At 38.4% G+C, this 15,651-nt stretch overlaps 2 protein-coding genes and 1 pseudogene across 3 annotated transcripts; all 3 read right to left on the reverse strand.

Annotated features, from left to right (window-relative positions):
• Positions 1 to 566: 566 nt before the first annotated feature.
• BNACNNG00400D (uncharacterized CRM domain-containing protein At3g25440, chloroplastic) lies at positions 567 to 2,581 on the reverse strand. 2 transcript variants are annotated; one of them, XM_013843723.3, is made up of 3 exons: positions 2,283 to 2,581; positions 1,789 to 2,083; positions 567 to 1,705 (listed from the first exon to the last, which is right to left on the reverse strand). In XM_013843723.3, the coding sequence occupies exons 1-3, from the start codon at positions 2,405 to 2,407 to the stop codon at positions 797 to 799; spliced, it is 1,329 nt and encodes a 442-aa protein (XP_013699177.1). In that variant the 5' UTR covers positions 2,408 to 2,581; the 3' UTR covers positions 567 to 796. The 2 variants fall into 2 exon arrangements, with proteins under 2 accessions (XP_013699177.1, XP_022561328.1); XM_022705607.2 differs by having other exon boundaries at positions 1,789 to 2,061; positions 2,283 to 2,450.
• Positions 2,582 to 3,082: 501 nt separating this feature from the next.
• LOC106402671 (poly(A)-specific ribonuclease PARN-like) lies at positions 3,083 to 5,738 on the reverse strand. Its single transcript, XM_013843454.3, has 8 exons — positions 5,382 to 5,738; positions 5,177 to 5,307; positions 4,912 to 5,103; positions 4,701 to 4,813; positions 4,492 to 4,608; positions 4,290 to 4,404; positions 3,982 to 4,194; positions 3,083 to 3,899 (listed from the first exon to the last, which is right to left on the reverse strand). The coding sequence occupies exons 1-8, from the start codon at positions 5,714 to 5,716 to the stop codon at positions 3,265 to 3,267; spliced, it is 1,851 nt and encodes a 616-aa protein (XP_013698908.1). The 5' UTR covers positions 5,717 to 5,738; the 3' UTR covers positions 3,083 to 3,264.
• A 7,435-nt stretch (positions 5,739 to 13,173) lies between these two features.
• On the reverse strand, positions 13,174 to 15,194 carry LOC125590433 (annotated as a pseudogene).
• Positions 15,195 to 15,651: the final 457 nt, after the last annotated feature.

The raw sequence follows: 15,651 nt of genomic DNA on the forward strand, positions 1-15,651 counted from the left end.
AAAGGTTTTCAGTTCAAGTTCCAAACCTGTCACTTTTTTAATAAAAAACTAAAGCAGCCCATTTTTTTCTCCAGGCTCCCGGCCTATTCGAACTCATGACCGCTAGTGTGCATGATCTTGTCTATGTGAATGTGTCTTTCAAGGAAAACACTAACTGGTTTGCATTATTAGATCAAAAAGAGAAACAGCTCGGCATATTCTTAAAGTTAGTTTTTGACTATACAACTGGACGTCTTCTTTTTCCATGTCAGCATCCTAGGTTGATCCGTTTGTTAGAGAAAACAAAATTTATGCATTATATCAATGCAAAATTACATCGAAGACAGAGATAAGATTGGTGAGACCAAAATGCTGTCGTGGATTAAGAAGATCGTAGCACTGGATTTGAAACATGAGCTTGAAATTCTGGACAGCGTAAGTTTCTTGGTGGATTGGGGGAGAAGAAAGTCCTCGTGTTTAGTGAATACGTTGGTAGACAAACACAAGGGATAGATCGTGACAATGAAGTTAGGGTAACTACTTTTGGACTCGAATTCAGTTCATTTTTTTCTCAATTATGTTCCAAGTTTGACTCAATCCAGGAAGCAGCTTTGCATTAGTTTGGAGTTTGTTTTTTTTAGCTTCCCAAATGAATAAGAAGCAAGCATATTTCTCATAACCACCACATTATCAAAATTTCAAACAGAGAGTAACCCCTTGAGCAAGTAGAGAGAAAGAAGATAGTACTCGTGACTTTGTTGTGAGATGAGCAAAGCTGCATAGATGATGAAAACTAGAATCTCTTGGTCATTCCTCATCATCGTCTTTTCTTCTTTAAAAGTGAAGCAGCCCGAAGAAACATCTTGTCCACCTCATCAAAATCTGGAGACTCATCCTCCTTATCATCTCTTGATTTAGTTTTCCTTGGATCCCCAAAATCCTCTTCTTCGTCTTCTCCTACCTTGTTGTTTATAGCTGGAAATTTCTCAAACTCCTCAAGAAAAAGCGGCCGCTCTGCCTTGTCGTTCTCTGATTCCGAATCAGTCTCAAATATATCAGAAAGGTCAGAATCCGTTGCCAATTCTTCTTCTTCTTCTTCTTTCTCATCCTCAAAACACTCTTGGCTTCTTTCTATAATCTTCTTCAACTCTTCCGACCTTTGATCATCATCATCATCATCATCAATCTTGACTACACTCGGAGAGTCTCCCTTACTAGCCTCACATTGCGCTTGAAGCAACTCAAGCTCTTGTTCAAGCCTCGGAATATACTTTCTAACAGCACGAAGCGCATCCCTACATTTGGATTTGTCCAAAGCCTTTTTTCTCGGGAGAGTAACCCTTGGAGACATGATCTCAGTCGGAGGCTGGACATAGTTCTTGCCTCTGTACATAATAATGGTGTCCCCTTCATGAACATCAAGCACGATCCCACCAGTCAACCTAGCTAACTCAACAGCGATCTCATTGACTTCCTCCGGAGTAAACGTTTTGATGACAACCTGTAGCGTCTGATGCTTCTTCCAGTGAAGATGCATGTTCAGAATCACTCCTTGGTAGATCCCACGTCTCCCAACAGGAACATAGTTCTTACACTTCAAACCCATTTTCAGAAAATAGAAATGCTCCTCAGGTGTCAAGATCTCAGGGTCATGCGTCGTTTCAGATGACTCTGAAGGTTCCAGCTTCTTCATCGTCTCCACAAGTCGTTCCTCTTTCTTACGAGCCTGTCAGAACAACACAAGGAACATAAGAGATGTAATAACAATAACGCATGTGCTGGTCTGAAAGAGTAACAAGAAGACGAAACCTTTCTTAGTTTGTTGAGAATCTTTTCTTCAGCAGTCATTCTTTCAACCTCTTTCTTCTTCTTCCACCGGAAAAACTTGAGCCACCGCACAACCGCACGTTTACCTTTGAGCTTTTTCCTCTTGGGTTTTGTAGGAGATACTCCATCTTGACTCGAACTGTTCTCAGGGTTGCTCGTGGTCTCATGAGATGGAGTAGAATGAAACCAAGAGGAGGATGTCAAGAAGTATCTAGCTTTCCATGCAGGTTCTTGACAAGACTCGTTAAGCAAAACCTTGCACAAAAGATTACCAGAGCTACTACATTATCAGTTTAAATCTCCTACGATTTAGTTACAAACAATAACAAGATCATCAAACAATTCATACAAATTTACATTTCGACTAGATTCGATATTTTCCCACATCAATGAACAATCTCTCATCACGAAAGTGAATCGTAACTCCGAACAATCCTAATAAAATCAAAGCGGAGCTCGAATGCTTTGAGTGGTACCTGATAGTGCGAGGAGGGATGGAATTAGAGCTGGGGGAAGAGGCCAACGACCATAGCTGCCGATAATTACGGCGTAACAGTACTGACATCGATGTCGAAACCCTAGCCGCCGTCGGTATCACCATTTCTTCTCCCCCGACGGTGTTAACTATCTCCGGGGGGTTTATACTAGGTTCATTAACCGTCTTTAACCGGTCATGGTTATTGACTCTATTCAAAGCTGAAATCCCTCGACCGAATCAATGTTTCGGTTTGGTTCAACTTCTCTTGTTAGTATCTGGTTGATTGGTTTATTATGGTCGAGGCGTGATTTTGTAATGAATTTACTGAAACAAACAAAAAATAGATAATAGAAAAACGAATATTGGACACATACCGGGTCAAAAACGGTCCAGTGCCAGTCAGTGAGTAATTTGGCCAGTTAAGAATATAAATTTTCTCCCACATCGAACAAAACTGAAACTACACTTCGAAGGATTCATGTATAAAACCGATCTGGTGCCAATATTCACAACCCATGGAGCCCTGTGGTGGGCATACACTAATTTTTGGAGGAGTTAACTTCTATACGAAGTTTGCTCCACTAATCTCTCAGTTTCATCTTTTTTTTTAAAAAACCTCACCTTGTCTAGTTTTGTTACTCAATAGACAGACTTAAGCCCTGTCTGGTTGTAAGCCCTATTGTTACTGATCCGATAAGCTGTTACTAGATACAATAATTGCCTGCTGTAGTACTGTACCATTGATTATTATCCTGTAATAGCAAGAAAAACAACTCAGCCTTGCCTTTGTGCTTTACATTCCCACAAAATTTTTATTATTATTATTATAAAGCGTAGCAAGCTTATTTTCATAAACCATAATACGAAAATTGCTAACACAACTGAATCTAGATCAAGTCAGAAAGAAGACTTAAAGAATTAAATCATAAGCCACATGGACGGAGAATCCATTACATTGGTTCTCTAAAGACCAAAACTATTCATAGCTCATCAAAATTGATAGTTAACTCGCTCGACCAACTAATATCTGATGGTTTGGTGTCTAAATCACGATCAGTATCTGAAGATTCCAATGTTTTGTCTAGAGCTTCTGCTAAGTCAGCCTCCCAGAAACCTAATCTACATGCTCTCCTGTAAGTCTCATAACCTGCTACTCTTAGCCCTTCTGCGACCATCTCTCTTAAAGAACCAACAAGCTGCTCTTCATTGTTAACCTCCCTGAGGAAAGTCTCCGAGGAACCTGACTCCCAAAACACCACAACCGCACAGCTCCTGTCTAAGTATTTAACATCAAACTCTTGCGCAAAAACAGCGTGCGACTTTTGTAGAACATTCTTCAGCATTGCAGCTGTCATCTTTTTCGACAGTCCCCATATGAACACCAAATTCTCAGAGCTTACTCTCCTGCTGTTCTTTGACCAGACTTTGACATTTTCATCGTTTGAGGTGATTGAATTTGCATGTTCAGCAGAATCCAAAGCTTGGAGATCTTCATTTGATCGAGCAGGGGATTTATCTGATTTCTGGATGGTACTTAGTTTAGCAAAAAGCTGAGATATCATCACAACATTCTGTCCATGCATCTGATTGCCTTCGTCTGGGTTGGCCGCACATCCTGATAACAGAAGCCATATTAACAGTCACTAATGTGTTTCACGTATTTACGAGGAGAGGGTCGTACAAAGCAGAGATCTGACCTTGATTTGCTACTTCCACATCCACAGGAGCAAAGAACCGATTCAAGGAGGACATAGCTGCAGGAAGATTACTTATATTACTTAAGGGGCTAATTTCTTTCATGAGTTGACTGAGATCCACGAAGTTGGGAAAGGCTGAGCTCAGTGAACTGCTGAAGTCATCAACATTTGAAGGTAGAGGACCTAAGAATTTGGCATGAATAGAAGTGAAATCTGCAACACATTGAAACTAAGATTATCATCAACGGAGGACGAGAGGAAAAAGCTTAATTCATGTGCAAACTAAGGAGAAGATATTAGGAGATAACCGCTAAGATAATTCTGAGAAACAACAGGTTTCTGTGAAGAAGAAATCAAATCAACCACTTCTCGGAAGCCACGAACTCGCTGGTTCTCTTCATTTTCAAGATCTTGAAGCTCTCTCTGTCCAAGAGAATAAATTCAATTAAAGAGATTCACCATCATTATGATTCATACTGGATTAATATAAATCCAATTAATCTCCCATACCTTAAAAAGATCCTTGTCCTCCTTCGAACTCATGAAGACAGTACGAACTGCTTGTGTTCCTCTGCTCTTAGAAGCAACGAGTAGAGGGACAACATCACCAGAGAACTCGGTCAACATCTGTGTTGACAAAAAATTAAAAGCTTATCAAACTAACCATCGACACAGACTGCAATCATGGTGGCAAGTATCAAGTAAGCTTTATCATCTACCTCTAAGATGAGTTGCACTTGGCGCTCACTGCAGACATCAATAGTCAAGCATAACCTTGAACCATACTGCTCACTCCCCAACACCAGTTTCCTCAGAGAGCTCACCAAATCATCTGAAAATCAACAAAATAGATGCCTTATATTAAAAAAACTGTCCAACTTAAGGCAAAAGAGATTCATACTGAAAGTGTCTTAACACTAGCAAGTGCACCATCTCCTGTCTTTGAGCTGGAGTCAATACAAGACTGTCTCCAACTTTTGACGCGTGACCTTATCCTTCCAACAAACACAGTATCAGCTACAGTGGATGGAGAAGAAGGTACGGTGATGGGATCAGGTAAAATCGGATTCCCTGACAGAAACTTGGACGCAGATTCTTGTTCTCTGGACAAGTACGAGATCCCTGTCCATAAAAAAAATATCATTAAGAGACAAACTCCTAAAGAAACAAACCGAGAGATGAAGTAGCAATAAACCTTCATAGATACAGGTGTTGAAATCAAACCCTTCCCTAGCCATGGCCGTTAAACGAGAAGCTTGACAAGAGAAGCTATAAGAAGGCATTCCTAACTTCAATTCATCTCGGGGAAACAAATAGAAGTTATATCTACATAAAGCCGAAACCCTAATCAATCAATATGCAGTAAAGAAGGAGCAAAGAGAGAGACTTGGCAATCATACGGGTGAACGGTGAGCTTGGAGCCGCGAAGGGAGAAGGGACAGAGAGCGAACTGGAAGATCTGGTAGCGTTCGGCGGCGTATTTAGCCTTCAAATAACTCGTCTGAGGTGTATCAATGGCGGAGACACGGTGCCAGGCGGCGGCGTAGGAGCCGGTGTTCTGTAGGGAGAGGGCTACGAAGTCTGAAGATTCGATGGAAGTGCGAAACTCATCAAGAGAGGATTTGAAGTTGGATTTTGTGACCTGCTTCACACTCCATCTCCGATTATTTAGGGTTTTACTATTGCCGGCGGAAGCGGAAAGAAAGCGCCTTTGCATTTTCAGCAGCATCGGCATGTCCAGAAATGAGAGGCTATTCTATTTATACGTGTTACACAAAAAAATATACTATCTATTTACCATAAAGTAAGACCTCTTTGTACATTGAAGACTCTAATATAAGAGTGTAAAAATGTTTCAAGAAAATAAAAGTGTTTAGAAGAATGTTTCAAGAAATTATTTTTAAAAAATTATGCATAATTATAATATAAATTTTGAATTTAAAAAAAAAAATTAAGATAATTAAATATATTTATATTCAATATTTTTTATTATATATTTTAATATGTGTGAAAAACTGAAAATATATTAATTTGGAAAAGAAAGAATATTATAAATATTTTAAAAGTATTTTTTTATTAAGGAACTACAGAACAAAAAATGACTAGACCTTCAATTACATGAAAATAAAAATGACCACAAAACATAAGAAATTTAGAGATGTTTATAATCTTTTCTCCGGTTAAAAACAGCTATAGAAGTCCAATGCTTCACGAGGTTTGTATTCTGGAACTGTATGCAGGAAAATGGTCATTTCATATTCAACCTATCATGAACTATTCAGTTCATATTTTGTTTATACGACCGTACAAAAACATATATGTATTTTAGAAAATTTCAAATAACATACATGTGATTTGGTTTTCGGCGAAAACATACACAACCGCCACATTACCTACTACGTCATCTAATGTTGCTCATGTAGATGTTATGTCAGCAATTTTTGCTGACGAAGATGCCACGTGTAAAATATTTTTCTTAAACAAAAAGTCGTTTTATAAAAAAATAACTTTTTAGAAAATGAAATTTTTTAAATTTTTTTTATTATTTAGTAAAGTAAACAAAAATTAATTAAATAATTGAATTATAATCTTATATAAGAGATATATTTTAAATGTTTCGATTCTATCACAAGATCATCCTTATTTGAGTTATATTTGTGTTGTAATGATTTAAATTCAATTCTAGTGTTGCAGTCGTGTTACTCTCGATTAATCATAGTTATGTTGTTTACAATTAAAGAATTTAGAGTAACATATTATAAATTCTTAATCTATTAAAACAAAACTATTCGCATGATTACATAATCGCTCAAAACAAATTCTATACAAACATATAACCAAAATTAACATAAGAGTAACTGATAGGATCAAAACATTATAATGGATATCTCTTATATAAGATTAAAATTTCATTATTTAATTAAGTTTTTTTAATTTTTAAATATTAAAAGTTTATAAATGTTTAAATTTTCTAAAAAAAATTTTTGATTTATTTTACTTTAAAAAAAATTGTACACGGTCCATCTTCATCAGCAAAAGTTGATGACATAACATCTAGTAAGCAAAATTAAATTATGTGGCAGATGATGTGGCGACTAATGTATGTTTCGCTAAAAAAGTAAACAACATGTATGTTATTTGAAATTTTCGAAAATACATGTATATTTTTGCACGGTCATATAAGCTTGATATAAATTGAACATATTGCGATATGTTGAATACGTAATGGCCATTTTCCCAATGTATGTCCTACCCTTTACAAAGCAAAACTTTCATACATCAATCACAAAGAGCACATTCATGTGTACGTATATTTGCTACCAAATTGTACAAATGATGAGTTTTGAGAAGCAAATCGATGAAAAGAGAGTTAAAGAAGAAAAATAAATTACTCGGTAACTTGGTCATTTGATATCCATGGCTTTCATTTATCAACTATCTTGTAACCCACTTATTTAGTCGATGATCAGATTCGAGCCAGTATAAAGTACACACATATCAATGATATCCACTGCACAAATTCAAAATCTATGGTACTCTCTATACATTTTCTTTGCTTTTGTAAATGTAAATTATATAAAATTAAAATGAGTGCTTCCAGTGCTTCTAAATGTAGATGCCATGAGATAGTGTGCCGGAGAGATATCTGAGAATCCGCTCGGCCTCTTTCCAGTGCTCATCGGTCAGCTGATGCATAAATTGTGAGAGTCGATTGACACTATAAGCAATTTTAGGCCGAGTGAAAGCCAAATATTTTAGGTTTCCGATGACCATTTGAAACTCGCATAGACAGGCAAGAACATTTCCGATGTTGAGTGTAAGCTTTGGAAATGTAGCAAGAGGCATAGACGCATGATTTGTCTCATGCATATTAACTTTAGCAAGAAGATCAATAATATATTGCCGTTGCATCAGAGGGAGACCACCGGCTGTTCTAGTAACCTCAATACCCAAGAAGTAATTCAAGTCCACTGGTTGCTTGAAGGAGAAGCGATTGGAGAGAACATGAATACAAGCTGAGACAAGATGCGGGCTACTTCCAGTGACAATTATATAATCGACATAGATGAGAATTTAGAGTTCTTGCCTTCAACGTAGATGAAAACAGAGGTGTCAGAAGTGGAGTTTGTGTAGCCCATCTGAGACAAAAACGTCTTGAGTTCCTGGTACCAAGCACGAGGTGCATGTTTGAGCCCATATAGCGCTTTCCGTAGACGACAAACGTGATGAGGACGATCTTGATCCACAAATCCTTGAGGTTGACTCACATAGACTTCATCGGAAAGTGTTCCTTGAAGGAAAGCATTGTTTACATATAGCTGCTTGATCGGCCATAACTGTGTTACAGCAAGATGAAGAACGAGTCGTATGATTAGAGACTTAACAACATGAGTGTTGTGTGTATCCTCGTGCAATCCACCATGATTTATACCTTCCCACACAACCGTTAGGCAAAAATGTTACGGTATGTATCCACCTTGTGTCATTGACATGTTGATGTGGTTCGGGAGGAACAAGCTCAAAGGTGTGATTTGAGAGCTGAGCATTATAATCATCACTCATCAAACGTCACCAATATTCATCTCGCATAGCTTGAGCTACAATGGTCGGGATTATGGGTTTTAGAGGAGAGGTTTTAGCTAGGAGGTGAGCTTTTTAGTGGGTTTAGTGATTCGGTTCTTTGCTCGAGTTTGCATTTGGTGAATATTTGTGAGAGTTTGGTTTTGCGGAGGTGGAAGTATTTCTCGGTTTTGATGGTTTGAAGGCGATGGGTTTGGATTCTCTGCAGTAACATATTAGGGGTTTGAGAGTTACCTGCTGTAGACGGCTGAGAATTACTTGATGATGTGTCCGATGAATTATGCACTTCTTGAGCCTCGTCATTCTGCTCTGCCTGGACAGAGTGTGAATTGCCTGGACAGAGTGTGAAGAGGATGTAGTCGACAACTGTTGCAGGTGAGGATTTTGGCTCGGGGAAGGCATTGAGGTGTGCTGTACGAGTGTGGACGGAGTTACTTGAATGGGAATTGGTGGTGAAGTGTTTTGTTCATCCTCTGGAGTTTGAAGAGGAGAGGCATGTGGAAATTGATTCTCAAGAAACTTAATATGGCGAGATGTATAGAGACGTCCAGTAGGAAGATGAAAGCACAAGTATGCACTTTGTGTGAGTGAATAACCCTACATGGCAACGAACAATCCTCCAGTTTATGTTTGGTATATGGTCGAAGCCAGGGAAACCACAAGCAGTCAAAGACTCGTAGCTTCAAGTAGTTTGGCGACTTGGAAAAGATATTTTCAAATGGTGAGAGGTCGTCTGTAACAGGAGAAGGTAGGCAGTTGATTAGGTAGACGACAGACGCAAAAGCATATGCCCAATACGATGTCAGAAGAGAGGACTGATGAAGGAGAGTTAATCATGTATCGATGGTGTGACGATGTTTCCTCTTCGATATCCCATTGTGTTCTGCTGTATATGGAGGTGAAGTGAAGTGAGAGATGCCATGTTCGGCAAGCTATGAGCGCAATGCCACAAACTCTCCACCATTATCAGAGTAAAAATTTCTGATTTTCGCTGTAAAATGTGTTTCCACCAGTGTTTTGAATGCGATGAATGTCGGCTTAACTTGTGATTTTGGCTTCAATGGATAGCACCATGTGTACTGAGTATATTGATCAACCAACACTAGTTAGTATTTAAAATTATCAATGGAGGTGATAAGAAATGACCAGACTTTGAATAGATGTATTAGAGAGGTTGGGTTGAGGTAATAGAGTTTGTATAAAAAAGAAGTTTATAACTTTTATTAATGAAACAATGAGAACAAGGGTTTTGTTTTTATGAAAAAGACAAAGGTAATGAAAACTTAGAAACAAGTGATTGCAAAACAGCTAATGAAGGATGTCTGAGGCAAGATTGCTAAGAAGAGTAGGACGTTTTTGGTGATGGTGAGGCAAAAAGGGATATGATGTTCTTGTCTGTAATCGGCCACTCGTACAACTCATTTCTAGTTTTGCCATGAAGTAATCGGTTCCACGTGCTGAGATCCTTCACCTAAAAGTGTGCAGGAAAGAATTCAACGGACACATTATTAGTAATACACAAGCAGTAAACAAAGATAAGATTTTTTTGTAAGTTTGGAGCATAGAGAACATCTTGTAAGGCAAACTAATGAGATGAAGTTTTAAGGTAAGAGTGACCAGTATGAGAGATGGGGAGAGCTGAGCTGTCATCAATTGTGACTTCTTCGCCTCTAGTATACGGCTGGTGCATCGACAAATTGTTTAGATCAGTGGTGAGGTGATGTGTCGTCCCACTGTCTATAATCTAGTTGTTTGGATTGTATGACTGTGTTGTTACCAAGTTGGCCCTAGGCTGCCTAGAGTTCGACTGGGGAGAGTACTTGCACAATTTGGAATTGTAGGCCGCATTTCCATTCTGAAGTTGGGAGCATCGTTGTGCACTATGACATGTATACCACACAGCTGACATCTACCTTGGTACCCACGCGTCGGATGATCAGAATGGGAATAGCTATTGTTGTTCTGCTGCCACGTCTGATGATTACGATTTCCATTGTTGTTGTTGCGATGTCCTTTAAAGTTGTTGCAGTTGTTACCACTGTTGGACAGATTGCGATATGTAACCACATTCGATGTGATCGGTACTATGGTCGAGCTCTTGATTTGCATTTTAGCTTCATGATTCAGTACCTTTTCATGGAGTTCAACAATGGTGGGTGTGGATTCGCGGCCTTCAATCTGATCCACGATTGATTTGTACTCTTCTGGGAGACCTTCAAGTATATGATCTATTTGATCCTCGAGATCATACGGTTTCCCCAATAATGAAACTTGATCAAACCATGTAGTAAAAGCTTGAACGTAAGCATCGATCGCGAATTTGTTTGATGTGACCTCTTCTCGGCTGTTTTATTTGCTTGTGGAGTTGTTTGATGTGACCTCTGCTCGGCTTGGCGTAGGTACCGACAGATTTTCCCAGATTTGAGCTGAGTCGTTATAGTAGAGAGTATCGTCTGAATCGATATGGTTATGGAGCCTAGGAGAGCGCTTTAAATGAGCCTGTCTTGGCGTCTCTACAACTTCTATATACTCTACATGTAGTTTATGTTTTGTTTCTTTTTTGTTTAGATGGACCGAAAGTGTTGAATACTAACTTTTGCATGCGACTGTGAGATAAATTTAAAGGAACTAATTTAAATTTGATAAAGGATATAGATATGGAAGTTACATAATTCATCTAAATAATGAAAACAAAATTTGTCATTTGCTTATAATAATAGCATGTGTCACACCGATTGTCAATGTTGTCTCGGTGACATGTTATGGTTGCCCTTGTGTTCATGTAAGTGGTTATGTAAGACTGAAGTCTTGTGACTCTTACTCCATAGATTGATTGTTTGATCTTTTTTCCAGCAGGTGTCTGCTTGTGTTTTTTTTGTCTCCATCCAAGGCTATCTAACATTGTGTGTCCGATTGCCGGTTCTCCCCTACATAATATTATTATACCGTAAAAGTAAATAACATTGTCGTACGAACCTTATGATGTGATGCGTAGATGTGGCAAGCCCCATCTATGTTGTTATTATGGAAATATTCTTGTATCCCACATACGCAATGAGCCTGCAAGTTACTGCTGGTGAGGCAGCGTTCCATAAGATCGTTGTACCTGTGTAAAGATGATATTGGGTGAATGGTTAGGAGGTGGAGATTGATGTTCCTATAGATGAGAGGGTCGGGGCAGAGAAGGCAAGATGAGGGATTGCTACCATGATATTTTGGACTGTGGATCTGGAGATCTTTACTACACGTGAAATAATTTCAGTTTGGATTTCGGTTAGCAGGAATTCGAGTTTAGAGAGAGGTATGTTTATTGTCATTGTGATTGTGATTTTCTGAGTGTTTTGTTTTTTGTTTGGATGAGTGCTTGCCGGAGGCTCATATTTTATATGTAATATACGATGGTTTGATTTGATAAATATGTGTGGAGTTATGTTTTTGAAAAATGAATGTTTGGTGTTTATTGCACTAACACGTTCGTTATGTATAATTGATTTTTTGTAACGTAATTTTGGAAAGTATACTTGTTTTCCGAGTAAGTGTTGGAATTATTTTTGGTGACCATTGAAAATTTGTACTTATTGGATTTAATGTACATTTTAAATTGAATCTTGAAGATATTTTGTTGACATATTGTATTTAATGTTTCATAGATATATATGGTAATTGGATTAATGGTTTATGTTGGTCATATGAATTTTTAATGAGTAAGAATCATTTTAATTATTAAAACGCATAGACGAAACATACTTTCAAGATACTCATAATATCTTTTGAATCATTGGGGTCAGTGATTTGTAATAAAAAAATTTTAAAAAAAATATTGTGGTTGTTCATTTTCTTCAATGTGATAAATCCTAGTAATATCTAAGTTTTGTTTTAGCATGCAGTAATCAGAGATGTTAAATTAGTACATTAGTGGGGGTTATAGTACACCTTATTATCTGTTGAGAAAAATATCTAAAATCAGTTTTGGGTTTCGTATTACAAAATGAACTCAGCTTTAAAGCCCATGGGCATAAACAACTTGATGAACTTCTTTAAGTTTACAGGCGTGCTAACACCAGAGCACACACGTGTTAAGGAGGCGGAAAAAGAATGATAACGGCGCCGGAGAGTCGACAGAGAGAGAGGGAGAGTGAGACAACATCAGTAGATCGCTCCTTTCTCTATCATCTCCATCGTTATCAAATTCTGATGGGTATACAATAGTTTAGCTCTTGTTTCTATCTCCGATCTTAAAGTCTGTGTTTTGTTTGGCTTAACGAAGCTTTTAGCGGAAAATGTGCCTAATGCTACAGAATAGCAGAAATTTGAGATTTTTTCAGGCCGGTAATCGTCGCTGAGGCTAGCATAACCATTTACCAAATTCTAAACCAATGCATGTTTAATCGAACCATTTGTTATCTTTACGGTGGAATCAAGGGTGTGTAATGCTCTTCTTATCAAATATCCCCACAGAGAAAGTATTAAAACGAAATGTAAAATAAGAAGTTGATAGAGGAAAAAAAGAAACCCAACATAATAAGATATGTACACATAAGAAAACCCGTGAATTTTTCACACTTGTCTATGTTTGTGTACTTAGCTGCATGAACTCTAATTTGGTGTTCATCAGATGAATGCGATGAACTATCGCATCTGTTTGTAGTAGTAACATCTTGGACAGCGGGTGTCTAGGTCGTTCATGTGACATTTTTGTATTGGTTGGTTTTTCCTCATATTTGTTGTATACTCTTCATTATGATGATGATGTATCTTAGTGATATCTTGTTTGCTCTCCAGAAACGATCACTTTGACGCTTGCTTGCCTCCAAACCAAGGGAACGTAAAAACATGTTTCTCTCCTCTCGGTTTTGTGTGCATAACATAAGGATTCCATAGAGATACATACCATTGTCATAAGAACCTTTAACAGATTTCTTAAGGTAGAACATCCCAATGGTTGTGTTATCATGGATGACGTACTGCTTGATCCCTTCAATGTAGTGAGCAGCTGGATTTTCACTTACAATACATCTGTTCATAAGTTGGTGGTAGCGTTTGGATTCATGCCATGTGGTCGCAAGCTGAGATTTTTGAAGACACAATCATCTCTGATCATTTTTGAAGAAATTGTTCTTGATACCGTCAGGCATTGGCGGATATCTTCTCGGGTGGAAGAGGCAACTCTGAAAGTATGTTTCCCAAGCAAATCTTGTGGCAGTGATTCTAAGAGAGGTTGTTGTGATCTGCCATTTTGTTGTAAAGTGTGAGAGATAATTTTATTTTTTGCCTTGCGTTTGCTAATTTTATAGTGGAACAATGTTTTGAATTTTTTTTTTTGAACGTATGATTGTGAATTTAATGTGCCCTTCTAACTTATGAAGATTAAAGCGTTTGATTAATTGCATAATTATAGGGATTTGTTTTAAGAATATCTATGATTTATAAGTAAATGTATGTTTTTTATTAACTTAATTGCTAACGTTATGTTGTTGATTAATCTATAATAATATTGTAGACATTTTTTTCTAGGTGCTGAGTTATTATTTTTGATGCTAGTAGATTATGTTGTATTTTTTGTCGTATTTCTCCCTGTGTTATTTATGTTAAGAGAATATTTGGAAAGATGATAGCAATGAATGATTTTGTATTTAATATGATTATCTTTTTCCTTGGTTTGATTTTGAGGACTTCATTTGAGTTTGAAAGATATATTAAAAGATATATTTTGAGGAGGAAGTAGGCCATACTTTGTTTATGATGCACCCGGAAAAAGCTTCAGGACCAGACGGGATGACAACTCTTTTCTTCAAACACTCTTGGCATATTATCAAAAAAGAACAGGTGCATCATAAACAAAGCCTGACTAAAACTGAAACATAAACCCAAAAAAAAAAACAAGAATGATAGAAGTAGATGGGCTCGACTCTAAAGCTCCCATCAAATGAAGTCAATAAACTTCATCACTTGCTTGTAGTGAAAGCAACGATTGCACCGATTATCCATGTCATTTATGTGACACCTTTTTAGGATTTGAGGAGCAGCATGTTTCAGACATATCGGCTCTTCATGGCAATGTCAAAATGGTGCAGAGATCTCTTAATTCTCCCACAGCAATGATCAACTTGTTGTTTGTTGCCCTCCCAGCCTAGAGTAGCCATGTATTGTTTTCCTTCATCCAGGTTTCCTCTGGACATCATAAGCAGACTATACATGTACTTAGCGTTAGCATAATTTCCGTCAGTGGAACGGCGAAAGTGGAATAATCCTTTGGCAGTGTTCTTGAAGTAGAAATACACCATCTGATGTTCCTTGACACCAGCGGCGACGGCTTAGCTCGCTGGTGTCACTGCCATTACTCTTCTATATCGGCTCCCCTCGTCCTCTGCTACCTCGTGATGATATCTGCTTCGAATCCGGCAAGTCCTCCGGTGATGATTGGTTGCTTGAAATCAATGAAAGGCCACTGTCTCGTTCACCATTTTCTCCCCTGTGCACCATAACCTCTCCCGCTGTGCCACATCTCGAGTTCAAACCTTCGCCACCACCTCTGCTCTTCCCTCCGCACCACGTCTCTGTTTTGCCACCAACTTCTGCCTCCGCCACTCACCAAGTCTTGCTAGCTGTCTCGCCGGTCTCGCTGTCACCATCTACTCTTCCGACATCGAGACAGCCATTACTCGCCAGGGTTTCTACGGAGCCAAGCAAAACTGACCAGATCTATCTCCATCCCTGCCGGCAGAAATGACTCATCAACCGCGGCCCTGTCTCCCTCCTCACCTAGGAAAAGTAATCGTCAGTCATATGGTTTCTCTTTCTCTGCACTACGTCATAGCTTCACCAAATCGGAGAAACGCTCCAGTAAAACACTTTGCACGAGGACCCTATTGTTCCAGTGAGAAACCTCCACCAACTGGCACTCCCCGCCTTTCTCCCGATGCTCACTCACGCTGTCTCAAATTGCCTAAGTTCGATGACTTGCTGCTCAAAAGTATTTTGGTTACATCTTGTTTGTCTCGTTACGGTAATGTCGAGATCCAAAAGTTTGGCCTAGTTACAATGTCAGCTCTGTCATCCAACTATTACTTTCAATATCTCGGTGAAGTC

The sequence above is a fragment of the Brassica napus genome, chromosome C7 (assembly GCF_020379485.1).
Source record: "Brassica napus cultivar Da-Ae chromosome C7, Da-Ae, whole genome shotgun sequence".
Taxonomy (NCBI): Eukaryota; Viridiplantae; Streptophyta; class Magnoliopsida; order Brassicales; family Brassicaceae; genus Brassica; species Brassica napus.